Source organism: Hyperoodon ampullatus, assembly GCF_949752795.1.
Source record: "Hyperoodon ampullatus genome assembly, chromosome: 1".
Lineage (NCBI taxonomy): Eukaryota > Metazoa > Chordata > Mammalia > Artiodactyla > Ziphiidae > Hyperoodon > Hyperoodon ampullatus.
This window is the reverse complement of record NC_136914.1, coordinates 199,387,583-199,412,127: the sequence shown is the minus strand read 5'-3', so window position 1 is coordinate 199,412,127 and position 24,545 is coordinate 199,387,583. Positions and strand designations below refer to the sequence as shown.

General features: G+C 51.9%; 2 protein-coding genes across 3 annotated transcripts; both read left to right on the top strand.

Annotated features, from left to right (window-relative positions):
* Window positions 1-1,738: 1,738 nt before the first annotated feature.
* LOC307047793 (BLOC-3 complex member HPS1-like) lies at window positions 1,739-11,200 on the top strand (the record flags this gene model as incomplete). 2 transcript variants are annotated; one of them, XM_079696470.1, is made up of 8 exons in its annotated part: window positions 1,739-1,855; window positions 6,064-6,201; window positions 6,422-6,564; window positions 6,943-7,051; window positions 9,355-9,515; window positions 10,046-10,148; window positions 10,782-10,877; window positions 11,022-11,200. In XM_079696470.1, 8 exons carry the CDS (start codon window positions 1,739-1,741, stop codon window positions 11,169-11,171), a joined length of 1,017 nt encoding a protein of 338 aa, XP_079552596.1. In that variant the 3' UTR covers window positions 11,172-11,200. The 2 variants fall into 2 exon arrangements, with proteins under 2 accessions (XP_079552596.1, XP_079552597.1); XM_079696471.1 differs by lacking the exon at window positions 10,782-10,877.
* A 598-nt stretch (window positions 11,201-11,798) lies between these two features.
* HPS1 (HPS1 biogenesis of lysosomal organelles complex 3 subunit 1) lies at window positions 11,799-22,808 on the top strand (the record flags this gene model as incomplete). The annotated part of the gene is made up of 11 exons (XM_079711889.1): window positions 11,799-11,862; window positions 13,490-13,776; window positions 13,838-14,005; window positions 14,095-14,274; window positions 15,361-15,422; window positions 15,920-16,054; window positions 16,141-16,201; window positions 17,443-17,592; window positions 19,679-19,792; window positions 21,431-21,513; window positions 22,022-22,808. 11 exons carry the CDS (start codon window positions 11,799-11,801, stop codon window positions 22,182-22,184), a joined length of 1,467 nt encoding a protein of 488 aa, XP_079568015.1. The 3' UTR covers window positions 22,185-22,808.
* Between the last annotated feature and the right edge of the window lie 1,737 nt (window positions 22,809-24,545).

The window sequence follows — 24,545 nt, the reverse complement described above, 5'->3', positions numbered from 1 at the left end:
TGCTCCTTGCCAAGGTAGATGATCCTGCCTGAGATGGAGACAGGCAGCACCCACCCTGGGGCTACTCAGGCTCTGGGAGGTGGACAGGGTGAGGTAGGCAGTAGACTGAGCTCTCGCCGGCTGTGCAGAGTCATCTCATCTCCATCCCCTATCCCAGCTCTGCATCCTGATGTCAACTTTGCCTGTTCTGTCCGTCCTCCCTTGCATCCAGGAGGTCATCATGGCCTACCAAGTCTCTAAGCTACACCTCTTGAATCAGCCCCTTCCTCCCCTGGCCTCCACCAAGGAGTGGACCCACATTACCCCACACCAGAACAATAGCCTCTGTAACCTTGACCCCACCCATCCATGATCCACACCCTTACCAGCCTACGGGGGCTCCCTGCTGTTCACAGCCTACGGGGGCTCCCTGCTGTTCACAGCCTCCATTCTACAGCCCACTGTTCTCCAGCCCATGCACTCCCTTCCCGTCAAGCCCACCTGCCCTCGTCCAGCAACCTTTCCTTCACACTCCGTCGCTCTCCCAGTCTCTGCCTAGTGTTTAGCAATTCCGTGGGGATAGGATACATTCTTTGTTTTTCACTGTGCTGGAAACACCATCAAGCTAGGTTCTCAGAGTTAAAGTTGATAAACCAACTAGAGATTTGGGAGGAATTCGGTAAGTACCACTAAGCTGGTCACGTAGGGGATCCTGAGGATGTTACTGAGTCTGAGACCTCGAGATGCTATGATCCTGTTGAGGAAACTGGACATCCACCATGGAAGAGTTAGAACAGAGCTTCCTCATCATTATCATGTCCTAGCACATGGGTGATGTGCTCATATCTGTGTGACATGCTGAGGTATAGGAGAAGGTTTGAAGCCCCTGACTGGAGCAAGCAGCTGGCCTGACAGCTCTGGCTTCACCAGGCATGGTCAGGCTTCCCTAAGCACTGAGAAGATCAATGTCTTGCTGCATCTCACAGGGCCAAGGCCCAGCTCTGGATTAAGAATCTACCAGTTGGTGAATATGAAAACACATTGTATGTAGTCAAGCATTATAATGTGTGGCACAGAGGGTACATGTGTGGGTGCTGGGGAAGGAGGTCCGGAAGGGCAGGAGATACTGGTGCAGGTGGCTGAGGAAGCAGCAGCTAAGCAGGAGTGAGAATGAGCCGTGGCCAAGGTCACATAGCCTTTGTGTTCACCAGAGCAGGAGGAACTTGTGAATCAAACTCGTGTAATACTGAACCCGCTGCCTGTGGGCTTTGAAGCTCGTCCTCTGGAACTATTTGTGACTTGAGGAGAAGCACATTTTTTCTGGACTTCCTGGAGGGAGGTGCACCAGCCGCCCTCCATTCCAGACCAGGCCCTGACTGCCTGTCCCCCTTGTACAGTTGACCCCGTGTTCAGATCAAGAGCTGGGTCCTTCCTTGCCTTTGGTCCCAATAGGCTTGTGGTGGGTCTGATGCTGTGTTTAGAGAGGCCAGATAACACAGGAAAGAGCCCCAGCCTTGGCATTAGACAGGCCTGGGTTTGGATCCCACTTCTGTCACTTAAAAATAGGAGTAACTGAAGATTCCTGCTTTGTCCAGTTGCTGTGAGGGTGCCGCAGAGTAACACCAGGAAGGCCCTCGTGGTGCCTGGCACACAGTAAAGGCCAGTGGGTGTTTGCGGGATTATGATCCTGTGTATTACTCAGGCCGAGCCTATGGATGTGGGGCTGGGAGGTGACCTTGACCTTGCTTCTCCCTGGCAGATGAAGTGCGTCTTGGTGGCCACAGAGGGCGCGGATGTCCTCTTCTACTGGACGGACGAGGAGTTTGAAGAGAGTCTGCGGCTAAAGTTTGGGCAGTCGGAGAATGAGGGAGAAGGGGTGAGTGCAGGGTAGGAGGGACGGATGGGAGGGAACAACCCAGAACTACCAGGAGGCAGGAGAGCCTGTCCACCCGTCCTGGCCCAGCCAGAGGGATGAACACGGCATTGTGTGTGGTCCAGCGCCCCTCACACCTGCGCACCCTTAGAGGTCAGCCCTTGATGCTCTCCAGGACAGTGACCCACCCCCCACCCTATGAAGAAATTTTCATTTCCTTCATGACTAATGATTTTGAGCATCTTCTCATGTGCTTATTTGCCATCTTTATGTCTTTAATGAAATGTCTGTTCAGATCTTTTGCCTAGTTTTCATTGGGTTGATTGTTTCTTATTATTCCTACTGAGTTTTGAGAGTTTCCTAGATATTATGGATGTGTCCTTTTGTAGATCTATGCTGTGCAAATATTTTCTTTCAGTTTGTGTCTTGTCGTCGCATCTACTTCACAGTACCTTTCAAAAAGCAGAAGTTTTTCATTCTGATAACTCCATGTTACCCATTTTTTGCTTTTATGGATCACACTTTTGGGTGTCATATCTAAGAAATCTTGGCCCAACCCAAGATCACAAAGAGTTTTCCCCACATATTCTTCTGGAAGTTTTATAGTTTTAGGTTTTATATTCAGTCTAATGATCCATTTTGAATTTTGATATGTGGTGTAAAGTATAAACTTTATTTTTTTCCATATGGATATCCATTTTAATGCTTTAATATCACAACTCAGAGACAGTTGTCATTTTCACCTAGATAATTTCTGCTCTACATTCTAAAGGAGTAATTTATCTTGAAATTTTTTCCAGATTAATTTTGGATTAAAAACTTTTTTATTGGGGATGCAGTAGACAGTCCTTGCATTTCTGCAGCCACACAGACTGGTTGCCTCTCAGTGCCCTTCCTGCTCCCGTGAGCCTGGTCATCAGCCGGACCAACTCCACATCAGCAAGTTAGTTCACCTCGACATCACTGATACTCTTTAGGAATGATACAGCATTTCAGAGATCATAGACATTTAAGTGGTCTTATTTAAGCTAAAAAACAGGTCTATCTGTTAGGCTCTTTTATTTTTTAGCAGTCAATATGTATAATTTTTTTAATTAAGAATTTTAAAGTATTTTAGTTCTTAAACCACTATATCAACTTGGTCAATTTAAGAGGCAAACTATTTGATAGTGTTTCTCTTCCTCTTTATTAAAAACCTCATAAAGGAACAAACTCCTGATTTTCAGTTCCTAAATGACTAAGGTAAAGGAAAAAAAGTCTTCAAAGTTTTATTTTTCAAGTATCCAATACTTTTTTTTCCTGATCCTATAGATAATGTGAACTAATTGTAGAAAATTTAGGAAATAACATAGAAATAGTTTTTAAATGACCCATAATTCTACTACCCTGAGCTATTAGCTCTTCAATATATTTTCTTTGGGTCTTTATCGTTTATAAATAGTTGGGATCCTACCACACTTACAGTTTTATTTCCTGTTGTTTTTTTTTTTCACTTCCCATTGTAGGAAAAGCATTATTCCATTTTGTTAAATATTCTCAAAAGCATAAATATTAATGGAACATTATATTCAGTCTATGAATAAATGTAGCATCATTTATTTAACCATTTCCCCAGTACTGGACATGTACATTGCTTTTAGTTTGCTATAGCTATTGCTGTAGGGAACATTTGTGCTTGAATTTTTTTTTTTAATTTATTTTATTTATTTATTTTTGGCTGCGTTAGGTCTTTGTTGCTGCGCGCAAGCTTTCTCTAGTGGTGGCGAGCGGGGGCTACTCTTCGTTGCGGTGAGCGGGCTTCTCATTGCGGTGGCTTCTCTTTTTTTTTTTTATTGGAGTATAATTGCTTCACAATGGTGTATTAGCTTCTGCTTTATAACAAAGTGAATCAGTTATACATATACATCTGTTCCCATATCCCTTCCCTCTTGCGTCTCCCTCCCTCCCACCCTCCTTATCCCACCCCTCCAGGCGGTCACAAAGCACTGAGCTGACCTCCCTGTGCTATGCGGCTGCTTCCCACTAGCTATCTACCTTACTTTTGGTAGTGTATATATGTCCATGCCTCTCTCTCGCTTTGTCACAGCTTACCCTTCCCCCTCCCCATATCCTCAAGTCCATTCTCAAGTAGGTCTGTGTCTTTATTCCTGTTTTACCCCTAGGTTCTTCATGACATTTTTTTTCTTAAATTCCATATATATGTGTTAGCATATGGTATTTGTCTTTCTCTTTCTGACTTACTTCACTGTGCTTGAATTTTATCCCACATCTCATTATTTCCTTAGGATAAATTCCTAAAAGTAGAATCATCGATTCAAAAGCCATTCAAAGATACTGTACCACTTTATAATCGCACCAAGTAATACAGGAGAATTCTCTTTACACTCTAGCTACACAAAGATTATAATTTCCCCCAACCAAAAGAATTCTTGCTACACCTATATCCCTACAGAAAAAGCTACTACTTTTTTTTTTTTTTTTTTTTGCGGTACGCGGGCCTCTCACTGCTGTGGCCTCTCCCATTGTGGAGCACGGGCTCCGGACGCGCAGGCTCAGCGGCCATGGCTCACGGGCCCAGCTGCTCCGCGGCATGTGGGATCCTCCCAGGCCGGGGCACGAACCCGTGTCCCCTGCATCGGCAGGCGGACTCTCAACCACTGCGCCACCAGGGAAGCCCAAAAGCTACTACTTTTAAAGTGAGTTGCTATACACCATCTAGGTTTTCAAGTGACACTTCTATTAATATAATTGGTTCGTGATGGTTCAAGAAAATTGTCGTACATGAATAATTCAACCAACGTTTGCCTATGTGAAGGGATATTCATTCAACGAATACTAATCGAGAATGGACTGTTTACAGTGAACATAGCAACATGACCCGGCATTTGTGGAATTCAGAGTCTAAAGAAGATGAGCCAGGTGGCAAATAAGCACCATGGGTTTATTTCACGGGTGTGGGGTGGGCAGGCTGGGGTGGTGTGGCCTGGGGGTGGTCAGGAGAGGAGCTGCCTGAGCGGGGACCTGTCACAGGTGACTGACAGCCTCCGCAGCAGTGGACACGGCGCTGGGCTCCTAAATGTTGAGTCTGTGGGAGGAAACGACACCCCTCGTGACGCGGACCCCCTTGTATTTTAAGTGCCGCACAGTACCCCTGGCTGCTTGCCTGTTCTTCTCAAGGCAAGGTCTTACTCAGCTCCTTGTGTACAAGTTAAAATTAGGACTCCGCTTTCTCCCTGTTTCAGGCTCCTGAGATCAGCATGGGGAAGGTCAGCTGTCTCCTCCTATCTTTTCATTCCAGTGTTGAGAACTTGAGTTATTACCATTCCCCTGGCTTTATCCCATTTTTATTCCCAGACCTTCAGCAAATTTGTCCAGTTTCTTTTTGGTTTTGTCTGTTTGTTCTGTTTCTTATTTGGAGGTCAGAGAGAATGGATGAGTGAAGAGATTATAAAAGTAAAAGCATACTTGTTACTGAAATAGGGAAAGTACAGAAAGATGTAAAAACTGGGGGGAGAGATCATTCCTGATCCTTCTCTTCAGAAGTAATAACTTTAATAGTGTGAATTTCTCATTGGTTTTTCAATACTTTGTTTGTTTTATCATTTGAAAATACAGAGCATTCACAACCATTTTTTTAAACATTACATCGTATCATAGGAATTTTCCATGTCACTGAAACACTCTAATATTTTACGTGCTATATATTCTCCCATCATTCAGATGTACTGTTGTTTATTTAACTCTTTCCCTGGTACTGGACATTTACATTCTTTCCAGTTGCTTCTACTATAAATTACGCTGTAGGGAACATTTTTGAGCATGTATCTCTGCCTCATCTCTGATTATTTTCCTTAGGATACATTCCCCAAAGGAAACTTAACTGCAACAAAGGGCACGGACTTTGGTACACATACTGAACTTTCTTAGAGCTGGCCAGCTCTCTATTAAATGCCCCAAACATTCCTCTGTGGAAATGTGGCCTAATTCCTTAACGTTTCCTTCTAGAATCAGAGCCTGAGCAGCACAATTAGCTGCCTGACCCTTCCCAGCTTTCCTAACTACTACCCAAGTCTCTCCCTGTCAGGACAGTGATAGCCTCCCAGGTGGGTCTAAAACTATGGAGCCCTTGATGGCAAGGCCTGGGTCTTGTCCATCCCTTTCTCCCAGGGTCTGGCACACTAAGCAGTATTGTTCTCTATCCCCTCTTGCAGCTTCCCGCCCTGGAGGACCAGCTCAGCACCCTCCTGGCCCCAGTCATTATCTCCTCTATGACGATGCTGGAGAAGCTCTCAGACACATACACGTGCTTCTCGACGGAAAATGGCAACTACCTGTACGTCCTTCACCTGGTGAGCATGCGGCCCTGGGGCTCGTGTTCCTCTTCCCTCGGCTCCTTGGGCAGTCCACACGCCTCTTCCTCATCTTGAACCTCAGACTCTTTTAGAAGGCAGCAGCTGCATCTTAACAAAATCCCCTGGGACCTGAGCCCCCCTCACTATCCCCAGCGATCAGGGGAGGTGAGGGGGTCCCCTGGGGCTGGCTGACGCCCACCGACCACTGTGCCTGCAGTTCGGAGAGGGCCTGTTCATCGCCATCAATGGCGACCACACTGAGGGCGAGGAGGACCTGCGGCAGAAGCTGTGCGTGCTCAAGTACCTTTTCGAGGTGCACTTCGGGCTGGTTACCATGGACGGCCAGCTCATCCGAAAGGAGTGAGTCCCCTGGGTGCTGTGCTGAGCCCCTCTCAAGGCCAGGCAGTGCGCGCCCAGCCTCAGTGAAGCTGCCTGTCACACTCTGCCCCTGGCCTCTTCCTGGGTCTCTCTAGCTGGCTGTTGTCACGTGTGTGTGTGTGAGAGAGGTTGAGAAGTGAGACGATCTGTTCAGGCACCCACCTTTCGGTTCCGTGCCCATCCCACTTGGCTCCACAGAGAGGGCAGAGCCCGACACGCCCCCTCTGTGCTGTGTGGGCTCCCACGGGTTTGGGCATGTCACGTGAGCTTGCCTGGCACTGGCGGTGATGTCAGGCTGCTCCTTTGGCTGAAGCTGGGGACAACCAGCTTTTTTATGGATCTCCCCTGCTCTGCCCCCAGGCTGCGGCCCCCAGACCTGGGGCAGCGTGTGCAGGTGTGGGAGCACTTCCAGAGCCTGCTGTGGACCTACGGCCGCCTGCGGCAGCAGGAGCAGTGTTTTGCTGTGGAGGTGACTGCTGGGTGCGGGAGTCCTCGGGCCACAGAGATGTCAGGTCAGAGGGGCCAGGCAGCGTTAAGACCATGTTTTGACACCACCCTCCCCTCCATGAGTGAGGGCACAGGCAACCCCTCAAGCCCATGCATTCCCGAGGGTTGCTCTTTCTGGCCACATGCTGGGCTGGGCACTGATGGGCCTCCCTATGTTAACACAGCTAGATTTTGGATAAAACGGACTTTTTAATGCAGTTTTTGGGCCCTCAGTAAATTATGGATATCTCTGAAGATAGCCCCCTCCACTCTGATCACCCCCCAAATTATATTGAGCTGAAACTAGAGTGGAAAGTAGTGAAAAATAAGCAGAGCTAAAGGCAAGATTGCCTGAGTACAGATGATGGTACCAACACTACAACCAGAAAACTAAGCCTTAGGCCAACAGCGACAGGAGAGCTGAACCTGCAACTCCTACTTAAGCCCAGACCTGAGGAGTAAGGTGGTCGTCAGCAGCACCCCCTTGCTCCTTGTATAGACAAACACAGATTCTCTCTAAATCGGTGATTCCCACACTCGTGTGCATCAGAATCATCTGGAGGACTTGTTAGATATAGGTTTCTGGGCCTCACTTTTCTCATTCACTGTGGGGGTCAAGGGTGGGAGGCTCTACAATGTGCATTTCTAACTAGCTCCCAGGTGATGCTGGTTATGCTGGTCTGGGAACTACATGTTGAAAGCCGTTGATTTTGAGGACAGATTAAGAGCAAACAAATATGAGCTCACAGTTTAATAACAGTCAGATGCACCAGAGAATAAGCCACCATGAGTAGGAGTCAGGGAAATCAATCACCAGCAGATGTAGATCCCAAGGAGCTTGATATACTAGAATTTTTAGGTACAGGACATAAAATAACCAGGAAATATTTGAAGACATAAAAGCTAGGGAGAAACCCCATATAGATGTTTTAGAAGTGAAAACATAATTGTTAAAATGAAAACCTTAAGGGGTAGGTTAAATAATAGTTGAGACATAGCTAGAAAGAGAATTAGTGAACTGGAAAATAGATCAGAAGGAATCATTTTCACACCCCACTCCTTCACTTTTCCAGTAAACATATAGTACCTCCCATATGCTAAGAGGTGTGCCAGGCTCTGGGAATACAGTGATGAATAAAGTCTCTGCCCTTGAGGAGAAATCAGCCATTCATATGTACTAAAAACAATAAAGTATACTGGGTGCTGCCAGGTTGGGTTTCTCAAAATCCATGGTGGCACAAAGGTTGGCGTGATCAACTCCTTCTGAGGCATCAGCAAAAGGCTTCTTGTAGGAGGTGACCTAATGCAGTTAAGATAAAATCCACAGTCCTTACCAAGCCTATAAGGCCCTGTATGATCCACCACTGCCTGTCTTGCCCCAGCCTCATCTCATGCCTCTGTTGTCCTTACTCACCATACACTGACCACCTGGGACTTCTTCCCATTTCAGGGGCACTCTGTGTTTAACTCTGTCCAGTGTGGTAGTCATTAGCTACATGTCTCTGTTGAATATTTGAAGTATAGTTAGTCCAAATTGAGTTATGCTATACCTGTATAATATACACTGGATATTGATGACTTAGGACAAAAAAGGAATGTCAAATGCAAAAAAAAAAAAGGGGTGGTACCAAAAAAAAAAAAGAATGTAAAATAGGATTATTAACTATCCCATTAATAATGCTTTTATACCTTATGTTGAAATGATAATATTTTAGATGTATTAGATAAAATCAATTATTAAAATTAATTTCACTTATTTCTTTTTACTTTTTAATGTAGTTACTAGAAAATTTTAAATTACGTGTAGGGGTTGCCTTTGTAATCAATTAGGCAGCACTGCTCCAAACTCTGTCTCCACCTCAAGGCCTTTGCATGTGCTCTTTCCTCAGCTTGCGGCATTCGCCCCCTCCCTCCTTCTCTGACGGGGTTTCTTGTTCTCTAGATATCAGTTTAAAGGTCACCTCCTCAGGGCCACTTTCTTTGAACACCCTACCCACTTAGGTCTCTGCTCTTCTTCTCTAGTCCAATACTGTATATTTCCTACACAGCAGTTGTTAGCACTTATTTTATCTCTTTCTCTGCATATTGTCTGTCTCATCCACTAGAGTCTAGTGACCACACCAAGCCCCAGAAGGGCAGGCTCTGTGCTGGTCCGAGCCTCCCTGTTCCCAAGCATCTGGCACATGGTGTGTGCTCACTGTGGCCTGAGTGAATGTAATGCCAGCCTGGGGCTGGAGCGGGAGGTGTGGGGGTGATGTGACTTCCTCTCCCTGCCCGCATGCCCAGGCTGTGGAGCGGCTGATCCACCCTCAGCTATGTGAGCTGTGCATCGAGGTGCTGGAGCGGCACGTCGTCCAGGCCATCAACTCCAGCCCTGGGCGGGCCGGCGAGGAGGCCCTACACGCCTTCCTGCTTGTGCACTCCAAGCTGCTGGCTTTCTACTCCAGGTGAGCCCAAGGGCCCCGGCATGGGCTGGCCCCGAGGCCCTGGGTCCCCTCACCTTCACCCTTTCTTATTCCCCCTATCTGAAAAGCACCACCTCCTGGGCCAGGGAAACCTTCCAGACCCACCTCTTCCAGGAAGCCTTCTTAGATTCTTCAGTTCTTCTCCCCCTCTCAGCTCACTTCCTTCTCTGAATTATTTCTTCCTGGAACACTGTCTCAGAATCTTAATTTAGGGTTTCTCAGAATCTTAATTTAGGGTTTCCTGATATGCTGTTACTCGTCCCTGGTGGTTTTCCACTGGTAATTTTTATTTTTCAATACAACCAAGTTTTATTTTTAAAATGGATGAGTTAACTAATTTTGTACATACCTTGTCTTTCTCCAGAAAGGATGAAGTCAGCTGGCACATTTGTAAACTCCTTGAGGGCAGGGATCATGCTCCAGACTTCCTTAACTTACTTGCCCCTGTCCACTGCCACCTGTGGGCTGGGGGCAGCGGGCACATGCTGACCTGCTGCCCATTCTCTCCGCAGCCACAGTGCCGGCTCCCTGCGCCCAGCCGACCTCCTCGCTCTCATCCTTCTGGTGCAGGACCTCTACCCCAGCGAGAGCACGGCGGAGGACAGCGACACCCAGGTCTCGGGGCAGCTCTCTGGGCAGCAGGAGGCCTTCAGGAAGGCGACTTGGAAAACCAGTCTGGAGAGTGCTGGGCAGGCTGCTGGGGTGACTGTGGTTTCCAAGTCACAGTCCTGGGCGTGTGGTTGGGCATGACTTTTTTCCAGCTGCTTTCAGATGTAAGGGGAATTCTAGAATGCATGTAGTTTAGTGGGTTAAAAGTGCAGATTTTTGGAGTCCCAAAAATAGTCCCAACATAGTCCCAACTTTACCACTTAGCTGTTTGCTGTGCAAGTACTTACCCATCTGAACCTCGATTCCCTTATCTGTGCAATGGGACAGCGATGGCATCTACCTCTCAGGGTTGTCATGAGGAGTAAAGGAGACAGTTTACCTAGAGCCCAACAGTACCTGGGGTGTAGCGAACACTCTCAGTAAGTGCTGGCAGTGGTTTGGGTGCCAATGTGTTGGACTTTCTGGAATTTCTAAAATTGAAACATCCCTGGAAAGTGAGGGCGCACACCCAGGGCTGCACAGTGGAGTGCGCGCAGGGGCTGGCGGGCACCCCCCCCACCCCGAGGGCTGCGCTGTGAAGTGCAAGAGGCAGAGGAGCCAGGCAGGCAGCTCTAACTAGCATCCCCGGACCTGTTGCAGCCTTCCCTACGGAGGCCCCTCCGCAGCCAGAGCATCCCCATGCAGGAGGCCTGGAGCTCTTGTTCTGCAGACCCGACCAGGAGTTCTGCAGGGACTGTATGTGCTGTGTTCTGGGGAGGGGTGGGAGGGAGGGGGGGAGGTGGGGAGGGTCGGCCTCTCCCCAGAGAGCAGGGACCAGGGTCGAGCCCCCTGGGAGAGCCTCTCTGAGCCCTCAACCCAGCTGCCCCTTCTCCCTCCCAGGAGACAGACAGCCTTTCCCTCCCTGAGGAGTATTTCACACCAGCTCCTTCCCCCGGGGAGCAGAGTTCAGGTGAGACCTGGAGAGGAGGAGGGGCACGGGACAGGGATGGGGAGAAGGCAGATAGGCAGCCCCGGGAGAACCTGTCTTAGGGTTCAGTGGATCCCGACGCCCTGTAAGGGCCCAGGCACAGACACCCAAATTCCTAGAACCCAGGACACTGTGTGCAGCAAACCCTCTGTCTACCCTCCCGGCTCCAGCTTGAATTCAAGGACTGTTAAGGCCACTCAAATGATCCCTAAAATTTTTTATGACAAGTTGATTTCATTTAAAAATTCATTTCTCATATATGTGCTCTCTGCCTTCTTTTTCTTTTTTATAATTAATAAGTAATCAAATAATTAAGTAATAATCATTTTATTTCTAGTATAGTGATTTAAAATATAAATAGTCTGTATGGTTTATAGCTTACCTGCTTTTCCAAAGTATGTGGGCAAACGATAAAAAGAAACGAAAAATTTTGGGAATATTATTAACAAAACAAAAAAGGAGCCTGGGACCATGTGCCAGTTCATCCCTGCTTGTCCATTTCTCTGTGGCCGGGATCATAACTGTCCTGGGTTCTCTAAGCTCTCTACGAGCCCAAAACACGTCAGAAAGCAGTACTTTGGGGTAACGGCTGGAAGTTCCATTTTCTTCTCACTGCTCCCTTCCCTCATTCCTCCTCCTGGCCCCTTTCTCTCAGTAGTTTGTTGTTTCATGCCTCAAAGCTGTAAGTAATGCCTGTTCCACAGTGCACGGAACTCACAGCTTACAAATGGGTGGAGTTGCATTCATCCATTCGTAAGTCAGGTGTTTGAAACACAGACACAGGCTTCCCCAGAGAAACATGATATAAATGATAGTTATTTGCAATGAAATACAAGAGAGCGCTATTATTACAAGCCTACAATATTTCAAATATGTGGTCAGCTCAACTGGTTTTTGTGAGCTGACCTAGGAAAGGAAATCTAGTTCAGTTCCCAGCACATAGTAGATACTCAGTTAAAGTTTGCTGATTGACTAAATAAATGGGGAACTGTAGACTGTGTGTGCTGCCTCCCAGTGAAGAGGCACCGTTATAGCCAGGGAGGGGCCTGAAGGGTTAGAGAGGGCAGAAACAAGGAGGGGATTGGGGGCTGAGGAGGGGGTTGAGGGACACCCCCCACCACTGCCAGGTACACGTGCAGAAGCTCCTCCCCACAGCCCACTGGGGCGGCAGGGAGCCTCTATTCCCCGGCCCAGGCTGCTCTAGCTCTGGGACCTCCGAGCTCGCCCAGCTTGGGATAGGATGAGAAGGGGGAGTCCCCGGCTCACACTAAGTGCTGTGCGCTGCTGATGGCATATGGGGCCGTCTCTGCTCTCCTCCCCTGCTGACAGCCTGTTGGGCCAGTATTTACATTTTGCCATTATTTATGTTGTTATGTTAATACCTATGGCCTGCAGGTAGCACAGTCTGGCTGGATGAGGGTACTCCTCCCACTGATGATCCCCATGTCCAGGTGAGTTTCTCCTGAGGGGCTCGGGGGTGGGGGGTGGGGGGTTGCCCGGGGCACCAGCTGATCTGAGATGCTGCAGTGAGCACTGGGGACTCTGAGGGCTTCTCCTGGGGTGACTGTCCAGCCACGCTGGCCTTCCTCGTGCCCTCTCACGGCTGGCCGGTCAGTGCAAGGGCGGGGGGAGTGGTGGATGAGGGTGACCGTCTCCCTCCCTCTCCCCCTCCCCCAGACACCTGGCCTCCACTCCTGAGAAATCCCCACCCTCACGGTTCTTGGGAGTGAAAGTCCAACTTAATTTTTAATGTTTTCTAAAATGAGAAAGTAAATACGTTCATTGTAGAAAAATTGGGAAAAACAAAAGTAAAATATGGAAAAGGAAAAAAAATCACTGTCAAATCCCAGCCCCAGATGTTAACTACTGTTAAGATTTTGGAGTGTTTCCTTCTAGTCTTTCCTGTGACTTTATATGTGCATTGACACATACACACACAACATATATATTTTTTCTTTTACTATATTTGAATCCTGATGTACTTCATTATTCTTTCTTTTTTCTTTTTTTGAGCATTTTCCCATTAACTAGGCACTCCTCAGCAGTGTGGTTTTTAACAAGACTGTTCAGAGTGCACTGCGTGCGTATGTTATTATTTATTTAGCAAATTCCTGGAACAACCAGTGTGTTGTATGGAGTCTTCTGCTGTTATCGTAAGACTATAGTGACTTCCTTATAGAGAAGTTTTTGTGGCATCCCTAATGATTTCCTTAAATCTGCTTTTGCCCGTAAAGACTTTCTTACTTAGAGCCCTCGTAAGGCTGGAGTGTTGCTCGTTTAGCCCTGTTATGCCTCACTTGCCCCCCTGGAATGACTGTCAGGATGTCCTGAAGGTGGTGAAATGACAGGTGTTAATCAGCTTTCAATGCCTGGTGTACAGAAAGCTGTAGAGGAGCCTCCTCCCCTTCATGTCACCCACCCCGGCTGCTTTTCCCCCCTTTCCTGTCCCTTCTTACCACCCGCTACCCCCACGTGGCATCCAGTCCTGACTCTCGGCAGAAGGGCCCCGAAGATGTTGAGAGAGAGAGGGGCAGCAGGACGGGAGCTGCCCGGGCAGCCGCAGCGGAGTGCAGGGATTTAGGACCTGGGATTTCTTGGGGCCAGAAAAGTTTATGCCTCATGGTTCACAGGGAGGACGGCAAGCGGGCAGCCGTGGGTGGACCCGATGTGGGGAGGAGGCCAGATGGCTGCCCACCCCTTCCTGCTGACAGCTCCTCTTCCTCCGCAGATGGCTGAGGACACCCTCCAGACGCTGGTCCCTCGCTCCCCAGGACCCTCCAGCCCCAGAAGGATTTTCCTGGATGCCACCGTGAAAGAGAGCTACTGCCCCATGGTGCCCCACACCATGTACTGCCTGCCCCTGTGGCCAGGCATCAACATGGTGCTCCTGACCAAGGTACGAGCACTCCCGCCTGCCCTGGCAATGCCCTAGCCTAGATGCCCACCCCACGGCTGCCCCTGTCTGCCCTGCTCTTCTAACCTTAGAGCCCCAGTACGGCCCTGGCCCTGGCCCTGTACCAGCTGCTGGATGGGTTTTCTCTACTGGAGAAGAAGCTGAAGGAGGGGCAGGAGGCCGGGAGTGCCCTGCGGTCCCTCCCCCTCGTGGGGGACCTACGCCAGAGGATGGACAAGTTTGTCAAGAATCGAGGTGGGCAAGAGCTTCAGGTGAGACGCAAGGGCTGGACACCCCGCCTTAGGGAGAGGGGGCAGGGCCCATTCTGTCCACAGCAGGTGAGGGGCCCTGCCCCACCCCACCGTGGGGTTGTGGTCCTTGTTTCCCCCATTAGGAAACAGGAACAGAAACTTACAGCAGTGGCACTTGACATTTCCAAAACGTTCTTGTGTGACGAGTTATAGCTCCCATTTTTCAGATGAGGAAACCCGGGCTCAGATAGATGGTGATTTGGCCAAAGTTACTGGACTGGTGAGCAGTGGAGCCAGAGCCCAACTCGAGGGCTCAGCGACAGCCAGCGGTCTGCCCGCCACACCCCTCACCACCTGGCTGGTCTCAGACGTGCAGGGCACAGGGAGGCCGCTGCACCCGCAGGGGGCGTAGAACCCAGGTTGGGAGATGACGCCAAGACCCTGGGACAGTGCATGAGCAGAGCAGGAAACGGGGCACAGCCCAGGCCGGAGCCTGCGGGGAGCTCTCAAGGGTAGAACGCTGGGCTGAGATCTGAGGCCACTCGTGTAGCTGGCAGGGCTCGAGGAACTGAGAGTCGTTGTGCACGGAGTTTGCACTGGTCTGAAAACGAGCAGAGGGATTAGAAGAGGCAGAGCAGCCAACTGAGGCCCAGACGCAAACTACCAGTCAGTCCGCCGCGCTCAGCATCTCTCCGTGCCCAGCGCACTCCAGTGAGCGCGTGTTAGGATGCAAAGCTCCCCTGAGGGGGGTCAGCACCCCAGCTCTTGCCTGCGTCCGCCCCTCCCTTGAGGCGCCTACCTGTCACTCTGGCAGCATTGGTGTACGGTGTCTGCCAGCGAGGCAGTGAGCCCGGTACTTGACACACAGAAACTGCTCTTTAAATAAATGCCTGCTGAATGAGTAGACTGGTGTACAGTGGGGTGCAGGGTGCTGGGGGACCTGCCAGAGACCTAGCTTGGCTGTGGATGGCAGGTGTGTGCTGGGCCTAAATAAGCCATGGAGGCAGGGGGCCTTTCGGAGCCTTTCAGAGCCCAGTGTAGGGTGTCCCCTGGACCTCGCTGTGGGAATGTTGTCAGGAAGCTGCCTGTCACCTGTCCTCTTTACAGAGCACCTGGCTGGAGTTCAAGACCAAGGCCTTCTCCAGAAGTGAGCCCGGATCATCCTGGGAGTGAGTGGTGGGCTCTGAGGTCAAGGCGGGAGTCGTTTGGACAGAGGAGCAAGTTTCCTCCAGGCCCAGAGGGAGAGGATGCTCAGGAAGGCGCTTCTGAGGGCCCAGGGGGTCCTGGGAGGGTGGGTCCAGCCCACGGATGCTGAGGGGAGGCTAGGAGCAGAGAGGACAGTGATCAAGGAGCAGCGCCTGAGGGCCCGACACGACCAGCAGAGGCCCGGCTTCAGCACCGACTCAGTGTGTGACCTCGGGCGAGTCACTGCCCCTCGTTTCTCCATAAAATAAACCATGAGGTTGGATGAGATTCCAAGTGCTCAGAGCACACGTCGGGGGAAAACTGGGAAGCTGCCTCCTGGCTCAGTGAGGGCCAGGGTGTGGGGCATCAGCTGTGCTGTACATCCGTCCAGGAGGAGGGTGATCACAGGGGATGGGGTACCATCCTGGGCGTGCCTTCCTAGGGCCCTTCCGGCTGTGACATCTCACCTCTCTGTGCCCAGGCTGCTTCAGGCATGCAGGAGGCTGAAGAGGCAGCTTTGCGCCATCTACCGGCTCAGCTTCCTGACCACGGCTCCGGGCCAGGGAGGCCCCTCCCTGCCCCAGCACCTGCAGGACCAGGTCCAGATGCTCATGCAGTAAGTGTGGGTGTGGCCCCTCGGTAGCCAGGGAAGGAGCTGGGGCGCACCTGACCCCAGCCCTGTTCCCCCTGCTTCCTCGGCAGAGAAAAGCTGGCAGACTGGAAGGACTTCCTGTTGGTGAAGAGCAGGAGGAATGTCACCATGGTGTCATATCCTGATACCTGGCCCTGAGGAGGCCTTTCGGGACTACCTGCCTCCTCCACCCACTTACTTGAAGGGCTGCGGCTTTGGGGAAAAAGAGCATATATTTCACCACCTCAGCTTCCTTTCTCTGAAGAAAAATGATAGGAGGTAGTGTCCCAGGGGCCTTTTCTGTAGGAACGCTCCACAGCGGGAATTTCAGAAATTCCTGCTCTCCCACAGTTACTTCTGAGAGCCTTAGGGATCGTTTATGTCGGCGTTGTCCAGCCAGCTAAGTGGCAGTGGGTCTCCCACGAGGGGCAGGGGCCTGGGGTTGGGTAGGTTTGAGCGGCCGCGTCCTCCTTCTTAGAGGTCACAGTACACAGTGGCGCATGAAGGCTCTGAGAAGGCCTGCAGTAAATGTGTTTATTTGTCCCCATTTAAAAAGCCACCTCCAAGGGCTTCCCTGGTGGCGCAGTGGTTGAGAGTCCGCCTGCCGATGCAGGGGACACGGGTTCGTGCCCCGGTCCGGGAAGATCCCACATGCCGTGGAGCGGCTGTGCCCGTGAGCCATGGCCACTGAGCCTGTGCGTCCAGAGCCTGTGCTCCGCAATGGGAGAGGCCACAGCAGTGAGAGGCCCACATACAGCAAAAAAACAAAAAAAAAAAGCCACCTCCAAGACTTACCCTTTTATTACAGAACTAATTTTACCAAATACTAATTTTCCCTGGAACTTTATATGAAACAGCTTTTTCTGTATTAAAATCTCTAAAGGATGTGGCCTCCTGTCTCCAGAGACTTCGGTCTTCAGTGCGCAGGTGAGAAGGCTTTGCTAGCCACCGGCCACTGCCCTTCCTCTCAGATGGGAACCTTCCAGCCTCTGGAGATGAAGTGTAGAGGTGAACAGGATCACGGCGAGGCGTGTGGGTGGGCGGCCAGCCAGCCTCACTCTTTAGCTCTATAGCTCTGCTCTCATACCAGCCGCAGCATGTGTATCATTTAAACTCATCCCGCATGAAAATGGTAAAACCTGAACATACCGTGTTCCTGTTGGGACCAGAACTCCCTGCGTTAAATGTGCCAGAGCCAAGGATCCATTGTACTTGCATCTTAGACCTTCTCAGGGTTGGAGGTTCGACGGTAAAGAGAGACCTGGGAAAGAGGGGGATCCTGGGGGCGGGGGGCGGGCCTCGCTGGAAGCCTAGGTCGAGGGCAGAGGAGCTCCCTCCCTGGTTCTGACTTAACGAACACCTTAACTCAGACCCTCACCTACCTGGAAGACTTCCCAGGCCTGGTGCATTTCATCTACGTGGACCGCACCACCGGCCAGATGGTGGCCCCTTCCCTCAGCAGCACTGAAAGGACTTCATCGGAACTGGGCAGGGGGCCCCTGGCCACCTTCGTCAGAACCAAGGTAACCTGGCCTGGCCCGGGCCCTCTCCTCGCGCATCAGATGGGGTGTGCTGACCCCTGCCCAGAGGACTAGCCCCCGCCCTCGGGCTCCCGGGAGGCTCTGAGCACCCCCGCCAGAACCCTTTACGGCACTCTTCCTGGTGTCTGCACCCAGCTCTTTAGGCTTCTAAGAATAGTGCCCATCTTCGTCACCCCAGGATGCCGGTGGGCACTCAGGGCCACCTTCCTGGGTGTGTCAATGTGCCTGGAGCAGCAGAGTCTGGGCAGCGAGTTCAGGGGAGGAAATGGCCAGGGCCTAACTCAGTGCCTGGCATAAGTAAGTGCCCGATAAGTGTTGGTTGAGTTCACTAAAATAGAAGACACGTGGGTTAATCAACTTGAGTATCAGAATGTAAAACTAGGTGGTTTCTACGAAGAAAACCGTCTCCAGGGGTCCTTTTCTTTGATTCATCTTCATAGCAAACTAGTATTTTTGGTGGGGAGAACAGAGGACCTCTGCCACTTTCTAAAAAACTATACATTTTTATATATGTTGTGTATCCACATAAGGTGTATCATAATGGTTAAAACAAGATCCTGACAAAAGGCCCGATGGAGACCCAGCTCTGCCCCTCACTAGCCGTGTGGCCTGGGGTGTTATGAAGTCTAAGTTTCAGTTTTCTTATCTGTAAAAGAGGATAGTAACTCTAGTGACATCATAGAATTGCTGCAGAGATGACAAGTGTATGAGATGATGCATGTAAAATACTTAACACAGCATGTGGCACAGATGTAGCTGGAGTTGGTTGAGCATTTCCTGGTACCATCCACACCGGCATCTTCATATCCTTCTGGAGATAGTTGGGGTTATCCTGGTACATTTCTCTTCGTTGTTTTTCTGTGCGGTTTGTTATAGTTGAGATCATTCTGTGTAAGCAGTGTGTTTACCACATTTTCACTTCACTTTATATCTGGTGCATTTCCTCGTGTCATTAATTCTTTATCAGCGTGATTATCATCAGCTCCACAATAGTCCATCATGTGAACGTAACATCATGTACTTAGCCGTTTCTCCAGTGTTGAACGTTTAGATTGTTCCCAGGCTCTTGCGGTTGTAAATAATTTCTGCAGCACATACCTCTGGGCATACATCCTTGTCCTCATCTCTGATTATTTTCTCAATATGGAATCCCAGAAATGGAATTACAAAGTCAAACGGAAGGAGTGTTTTTAAGGTTATTGATACATGTTGTCGAATTGCTTTTCCTGAAAAACAGCAAACCTGTGTATTTGTTTGCAGATTTCATTAGACACTGCGTTGTGGTTAGGTTTGGAGTAGCTCCTGTATGCCTGCCACTAAGCTTTTTCTAAGCTCTTTGGTGAGAGCGCAGCAGGCCTTTCCAGGCCCTGGGAGGTGGGAGAGCAGAGCTGCCCCTGCTGCCAGCTTCCCTAGAGCAGTTCACAGGCAGCGTCAGAAGTCCTTGAATTAGGCAGGAGAATCTCGCGGAGGGGACCTGAGGCACGTTGTCCCTCGGTCACTGTGTTCCCGTCGGTGCCCTTGGTGAGCCCTCGTTCAGACTTCGCCCTGGAGCAGAAGACGTTCCTGGACCAGGGCACTCTGTGCGTTCAAACACTTTTCCAGCAACTTTCTGGCATAGAGCCTGTGCCAGAGATCCTCATTCCTGAGGTGCCCAGGTGAGTGGCTGGCCCTCAACAGCAGGAGGGTTCCAGGGGGCCACGCCCTCATCTTCTCTTAAGTCCCTGGCTCTGTTCTGGCCTGAAAGATGAATCTACTCTTTATGGCTTATGTGTATAGTAAAGGTACATAAAATGTTTATACGTACATTTTGTCGTCGCAGTAACTGGAGGGGTGGGTAGTCCATCCATGCATCCATCCATCATCCATTTATTATTAAGCTCCTGCTTTGAGCCAAGGCTGGGCCTGGACACTAAGGAAGAAGATGAGCAGGAGAGGCCCCTGGCCTTCCAGGAGCTCCTCCCCTGAGTGCTTTTCTCCCCTCGGGATTTGAGGGCCTGAGCCCAGCCCCTACAGTGGGGAGAGGGCCGCCCCACAGGCTGCAGAGACGAGCACACTCTCCTCTCCCCAGGTCTGGTCTCTGATCCAGCTGGCGCGCAGATACCTGCAGAAGGGCTACACCACGCTGCTGTCCCGCGAGGGGGACTTCTACTGCTCCTATTTCCTGTGGTTCGAGAACGAGATGGTGGGTGTGGCCAGCCCGGGGCAGGGCAGTCCTGAAATGCTTTCTTTCCCTGTGACTCTTGGATCCTTTTCTTCTGGATTCTGTTCAGTCTGTGTCTCCAGCTCTTCTTGTCCCTGGTGGAGCTGACAGCTAAGCCCAGCTGGTTGACACCCAGAACTCAGGTCCCACTTGCACTCAGGCCCCTCCACCCCATTCTCTGAAAAACTCATGCCATTGATCAAGGCAGCATCCAGGTGACATGTGAACAGACGTGCGCCCCGCGTGAGCAAGGCCGCTCAGCCCGCGCTTCCTCAGTGGTGCTTCAGTGTCATCAGCTGCACTTACAGAGCCTGGCTCCCTGTTCCCATTGTAGAGGCTGATAAACCAAAGCTCAGAGCAGTTAACCAACCTGCCCAGGGCAAAGCTAGCAGGAAGGCTGAGAGCTCTTGGCGTCCGGCCGTGTTGGCCAAAGCTCACTGTTGCTGCAGTATGAGCACAGGTCACGGGAGTTTGTTATCTGTGTCCTCCCACCCCCTCTCGCTGTTGCTCTCTCTTACTGTCTCGCTCTGTGTCTCACCTCTTTCCTCTGCTTTCGTTTCCTTTTTCTCTTTTTGTTTCCTCCTCACTTGTCACCCTTGGCCATCATTCCAGCTCTCTGAGGGCCACTGCTTCTCCCTCCCACATTCCCTTGGCCCCCCGTCCTGTCCTTTCCCCTGCTCGTGCCCTGCCCTCTCTCTGCCCCTGTCAGCGAGCCCTCCTTCCCCCCTTCCTGCGCAGCGCAGTGCAGCCGTCGGGGGCTCTCACTCTGTTCTCACGGCCTCACACCCGCACAGCCCGTGGGATGGTCGGGGCGGGTGTCACTGACCCCATTTTGCAGATGGAGACACTGACGCCCTGAGATCAGACACCATGGCCAGGGCCACCGAGGTCCTAGGTGATGATGTCAGAACCCAGGCTCAGCTCTCCTGACCTGCAGGCTCCTAACTTTGCTCTGTGCCCGCCTCAGAAGCACCCAGGATGTGGGTGTGACTATCACCTTAGCTTCTAGGAAGGGACGGTTGTGTGTGTGTGTGTGTGTGTTTAGCCCCACAGGGCAGTAGGCTGTGGTGCAGGGAGACCCAGGTCTGGCTACACCTGGGCCACCACCAAGTCCTCCTCCTCCCCCGTGGGGCGGGCCCGCGGGCCTGGTGAGCACAGCGCCGCAGGAGCCCTGTGAGGGCGCCTGGCACACAGTGGGAGCCCAGCAGAGCTTGAGTCCCGTCCCCACCGTGTCCTACCCTGGGAATATCCGTTGCTTTCACAGAGAGACTTGGCCTTTGGTAACGCTTTGTTCTTCATGACACGTCCCCGGGTTGTCCTCCCTCACGTGTGCCTGTCGCTGACCCAGGTCCACTGGTTGATGGGAATGAGAGCTACCAGGTGCCGGGCACGACGCTCGGAACTTTACATCCATGTCTAATGTTCTTTGGGAGTTTATTCTTATTCCCGCTTCACAGGTGAGAAGACAAGGTAAAAAGAGGCCAGTGCATTTTCCCAGCACCAGGCACACGCCAAGCAGGGCTGAGCCCGGCCTCAGACCGAGTATGTCTGGCTCAAGCCCATGCTCTTCCCCCCACGCCCACCGCCTCCCCACTCAAGATGCCCTGCCTCCTTCCCCAGGGGTACAAACTCCAGATCATCGAGGTGCCTGTCCTGTCCGATGACTCGGCTCCCGTCGGCATGCTGGGAGGAGACTACTACAGGTGACGCTGACCCAGAGGGCCCTGGGCACAGAGGGGAGCAGATGATGGGCGATCAGTGCCAGTCCCCACAGAGCGGGCAGCCCGTCCTTCAGGAGCGTCCCCCTGAGCCTGTCCCCCCTTGTTAGAAGCTCCTCAGAGCCAGGCATTCAGTGAGAGGAAGAGAGTGGGGCGCTTGTTGGGGTTCTTGCCCTTCTTGCTGCTGGCACATCGAGGCAGCATTTGCAGGCATCCCTGCTGGGCTCCTGAAGACCTTCCCTGCCGGCTCTGTGTGCCCCATAGATGGGGCCCTGCCATCTAGTGGACCCCATTCCAGGATCAGGAACCCAGAGGGTTGGGCCGTGGCGGCCTGGGGCTGAGCCTTGTGAGTTTGGGTCAGTGAGGGGCAGGGAAGGCCTCTCTGGCCCAGTGCCGGGGCCTAGTGAGGTGACCTTGTACCTACGCAGTGCCGGGAAGGCCCCTGGCCTGGCTCCCTCCTGAATCCTGTCCTCCTTCCCCCTCCCTCCCCCAGGAAGCTCCTGCGCTACTACAGCAAGGGCCACCCGGCTGAGGCTGTCAGGTGCCATGAGCTGCTGACCCTCCACCTGTCGGTCATCCCCACGGACGTGCTGGTGCAGCAGGCCGGCGAGCTGGCCCGGCGCCTGGGCGAGGCCTCCCGTGTCCCCCTGCTCTAGGCCAGGGTGGGCTGCCCCCGTGCATCTGCCCGTGCACCCCCATTCTCCAGGCCCACCTGGCTTGCAGACATCCCCATGGTGAGAGCCTCCTCCTGTGCACGGCAGCCTCCTGAGGATGGCACAGTCCCCAGGGCGGCCCCAGAGTTTCTTAAAGAAACTCCACTTAGACCAGCCTCCACTCTGGGTAACGAGCAAACCCCCAAATCCTTCCCTCTGAAGGGAGAGGAGGGCCAGAGGGTTTCTTTGGTCTCTTTAGAACAGGCAGTGGCTGTGAGCTTAGACCCGGGGCAGCCCCTCTTTCGGAGCTGCCTCTCCATTTACCCCTAGGAGACAGAGGAAGTCCCCACTGCCTGTGGGTGTCTGCTGTTCTCAGAATAGAGAAAGCTTCCCAGGAAGCCGTTTCCCTCCCCAGGTGAAAGGAGCTCTCCTGGCTGGGCTGAACTCCAGCTCTGCCACGCCCCCTCTGCGGCTCTGGGCAGGTTTCCCCACCTCTCAGCCTGTCTCCCCACCTCTCAGCCTGTCTCCCCACATTCAGAGTGACCCGTCTCTCCGGATGGTCGTGGGGCTGCTGGCTGTGCGGCAGCCACTCAATAAATGCTGGTTATGGCTATTGTTACTGTTCAAGCCCCTGGCCCTTCTCGGTGGCCTCTTTGTGCCCTTCTTGGTTCTTGGCTCTTGCCCCAGCCTCGCCCCAGAGATTCGTGTCACTCAGTCCAATGGATCCCAGGCTTTAAGGTTTTTCAAAGCTTCTCTGGGGGTCCTGGTGTGCCCTGGATTGAGAGCACTGCCCCAGGGGTACAGCCCTTCCTCTAACCTGAAAGTCCCCCCCAAACAGACACAAGGACAAGAGGCCGTCAGAGCCCTGGGACTTGGGGGCATCCACTGCTCTGGGGCCGAGAGGCCACAGCTGGGACAGAGGGAAGTGAGGAGGCAGAAGTACACAGCGCAGCGAGGCGGTGGGTTCGCGTGTGACGCCAGACAGCAGCCAGGCCTTCCCTGCCTTCAGTCTTGAGCTGAAATTCATGACAGCAGACTGATCTTTCCTGTTAAGTGAACAGCCTGCCGGGACGGAGGTACTGAAGGAGCTAGAACAACACCGCGGCCTGAAGTCCGCAGAAGGTGGCAGTGAGGGACAGTCACGAGGTGACTGGGACCGCCTTCCTCCTTAACATCATGACCTTATGGACAGGAATTATGACATGATCGTGGAAAGTACGGAGGAGCAGAAGGGGAAGACTATGTCTGGAGGCCACTGCTATGGAGGATCCTCGCTCCTGTCACCTGATATGTTCCCTTCCCTTTTAGCAGCTGCGTGATGTGACATGTCTAGTTTAACCAGTCCCCCTAGTTTTTCAATATTATAAATTACACTGGAGGGAAGATGCTGACTCGGATTTTAGCAGAGACACACACGGTGTAAACTTTACGTGGCGTGTGGAGGGGTGTCTGATTCGAGAGTAGAAGTGTCCCCAGAAGTCCCTCTTACCCAGAAGCGACTTTCCATATACTCTCCTAATTTTGAGATGCACTTCTAATAACGGGTTTCTAGATGTCAGAGCGGTACAGAAACTCCCAACCCCTAGGGTGCTTTTTCCTATACGGGGAATGTCCTAACCAGTGGGCAGGGAGCAAAAGAGGCTCCTAATTCAGGACAGGCCAGAGGAGAGTAAGCACAAAGCCAAAGATATTTACAGATGCCGTCTTTAATCCTTGAGGATTCTTGGAAAATGGGAAAGGTACCAAAACACAGAAGAGAAATGTTCAGGCCTTCAAAAGAAAAAGGCGATCCCCCAAAATCACGAGGACTGAACTGGCCCCCAGACCTTTCCAGCTGTGCAGCAGTCTGAGAAGTGGATGGCGTTTAAGCATTTGGATGGCATTTAAGCAAGGACGTGGGGCTCTCTGGGGGCTCCAGGGGAAGATGCCCCGCCCCCACCCCCACCCCCGCAGTGTTGCTGAGGCCCTGGTGTCGGCAGTGCGGAGGGCCTGCCCCAGAGGCCTTCAGGCAGCGGGTCCCTGAGCCTGCTGTGGGCATAGAGCAGTTACCCCGCTACAAGCTGGAGGGACGGGAAGCTGGAGCAGAGTCTGACCCAAGTCCCTCTCTTTACTTGGATTCCCACCCCCAACTCATCCGGGACCTTTAATTCCTTAACTAGAAGCAGGACAGCACAGGGGAGGAGACGGGCCTTTGGAACACTCATTTGCACGCTCACACACACACACGCACATTCTCCGAGCCTCAGTGCCCCTCGTCTGGGGCTTACACGAGGGGCTGCACGACCGTGGTCAGCACAGAGCCTGGCACACAGGAGCCCTAGAGAATTGGCAGCACGGTGGTTACTCTCCGGAGGCCTGGAGGCT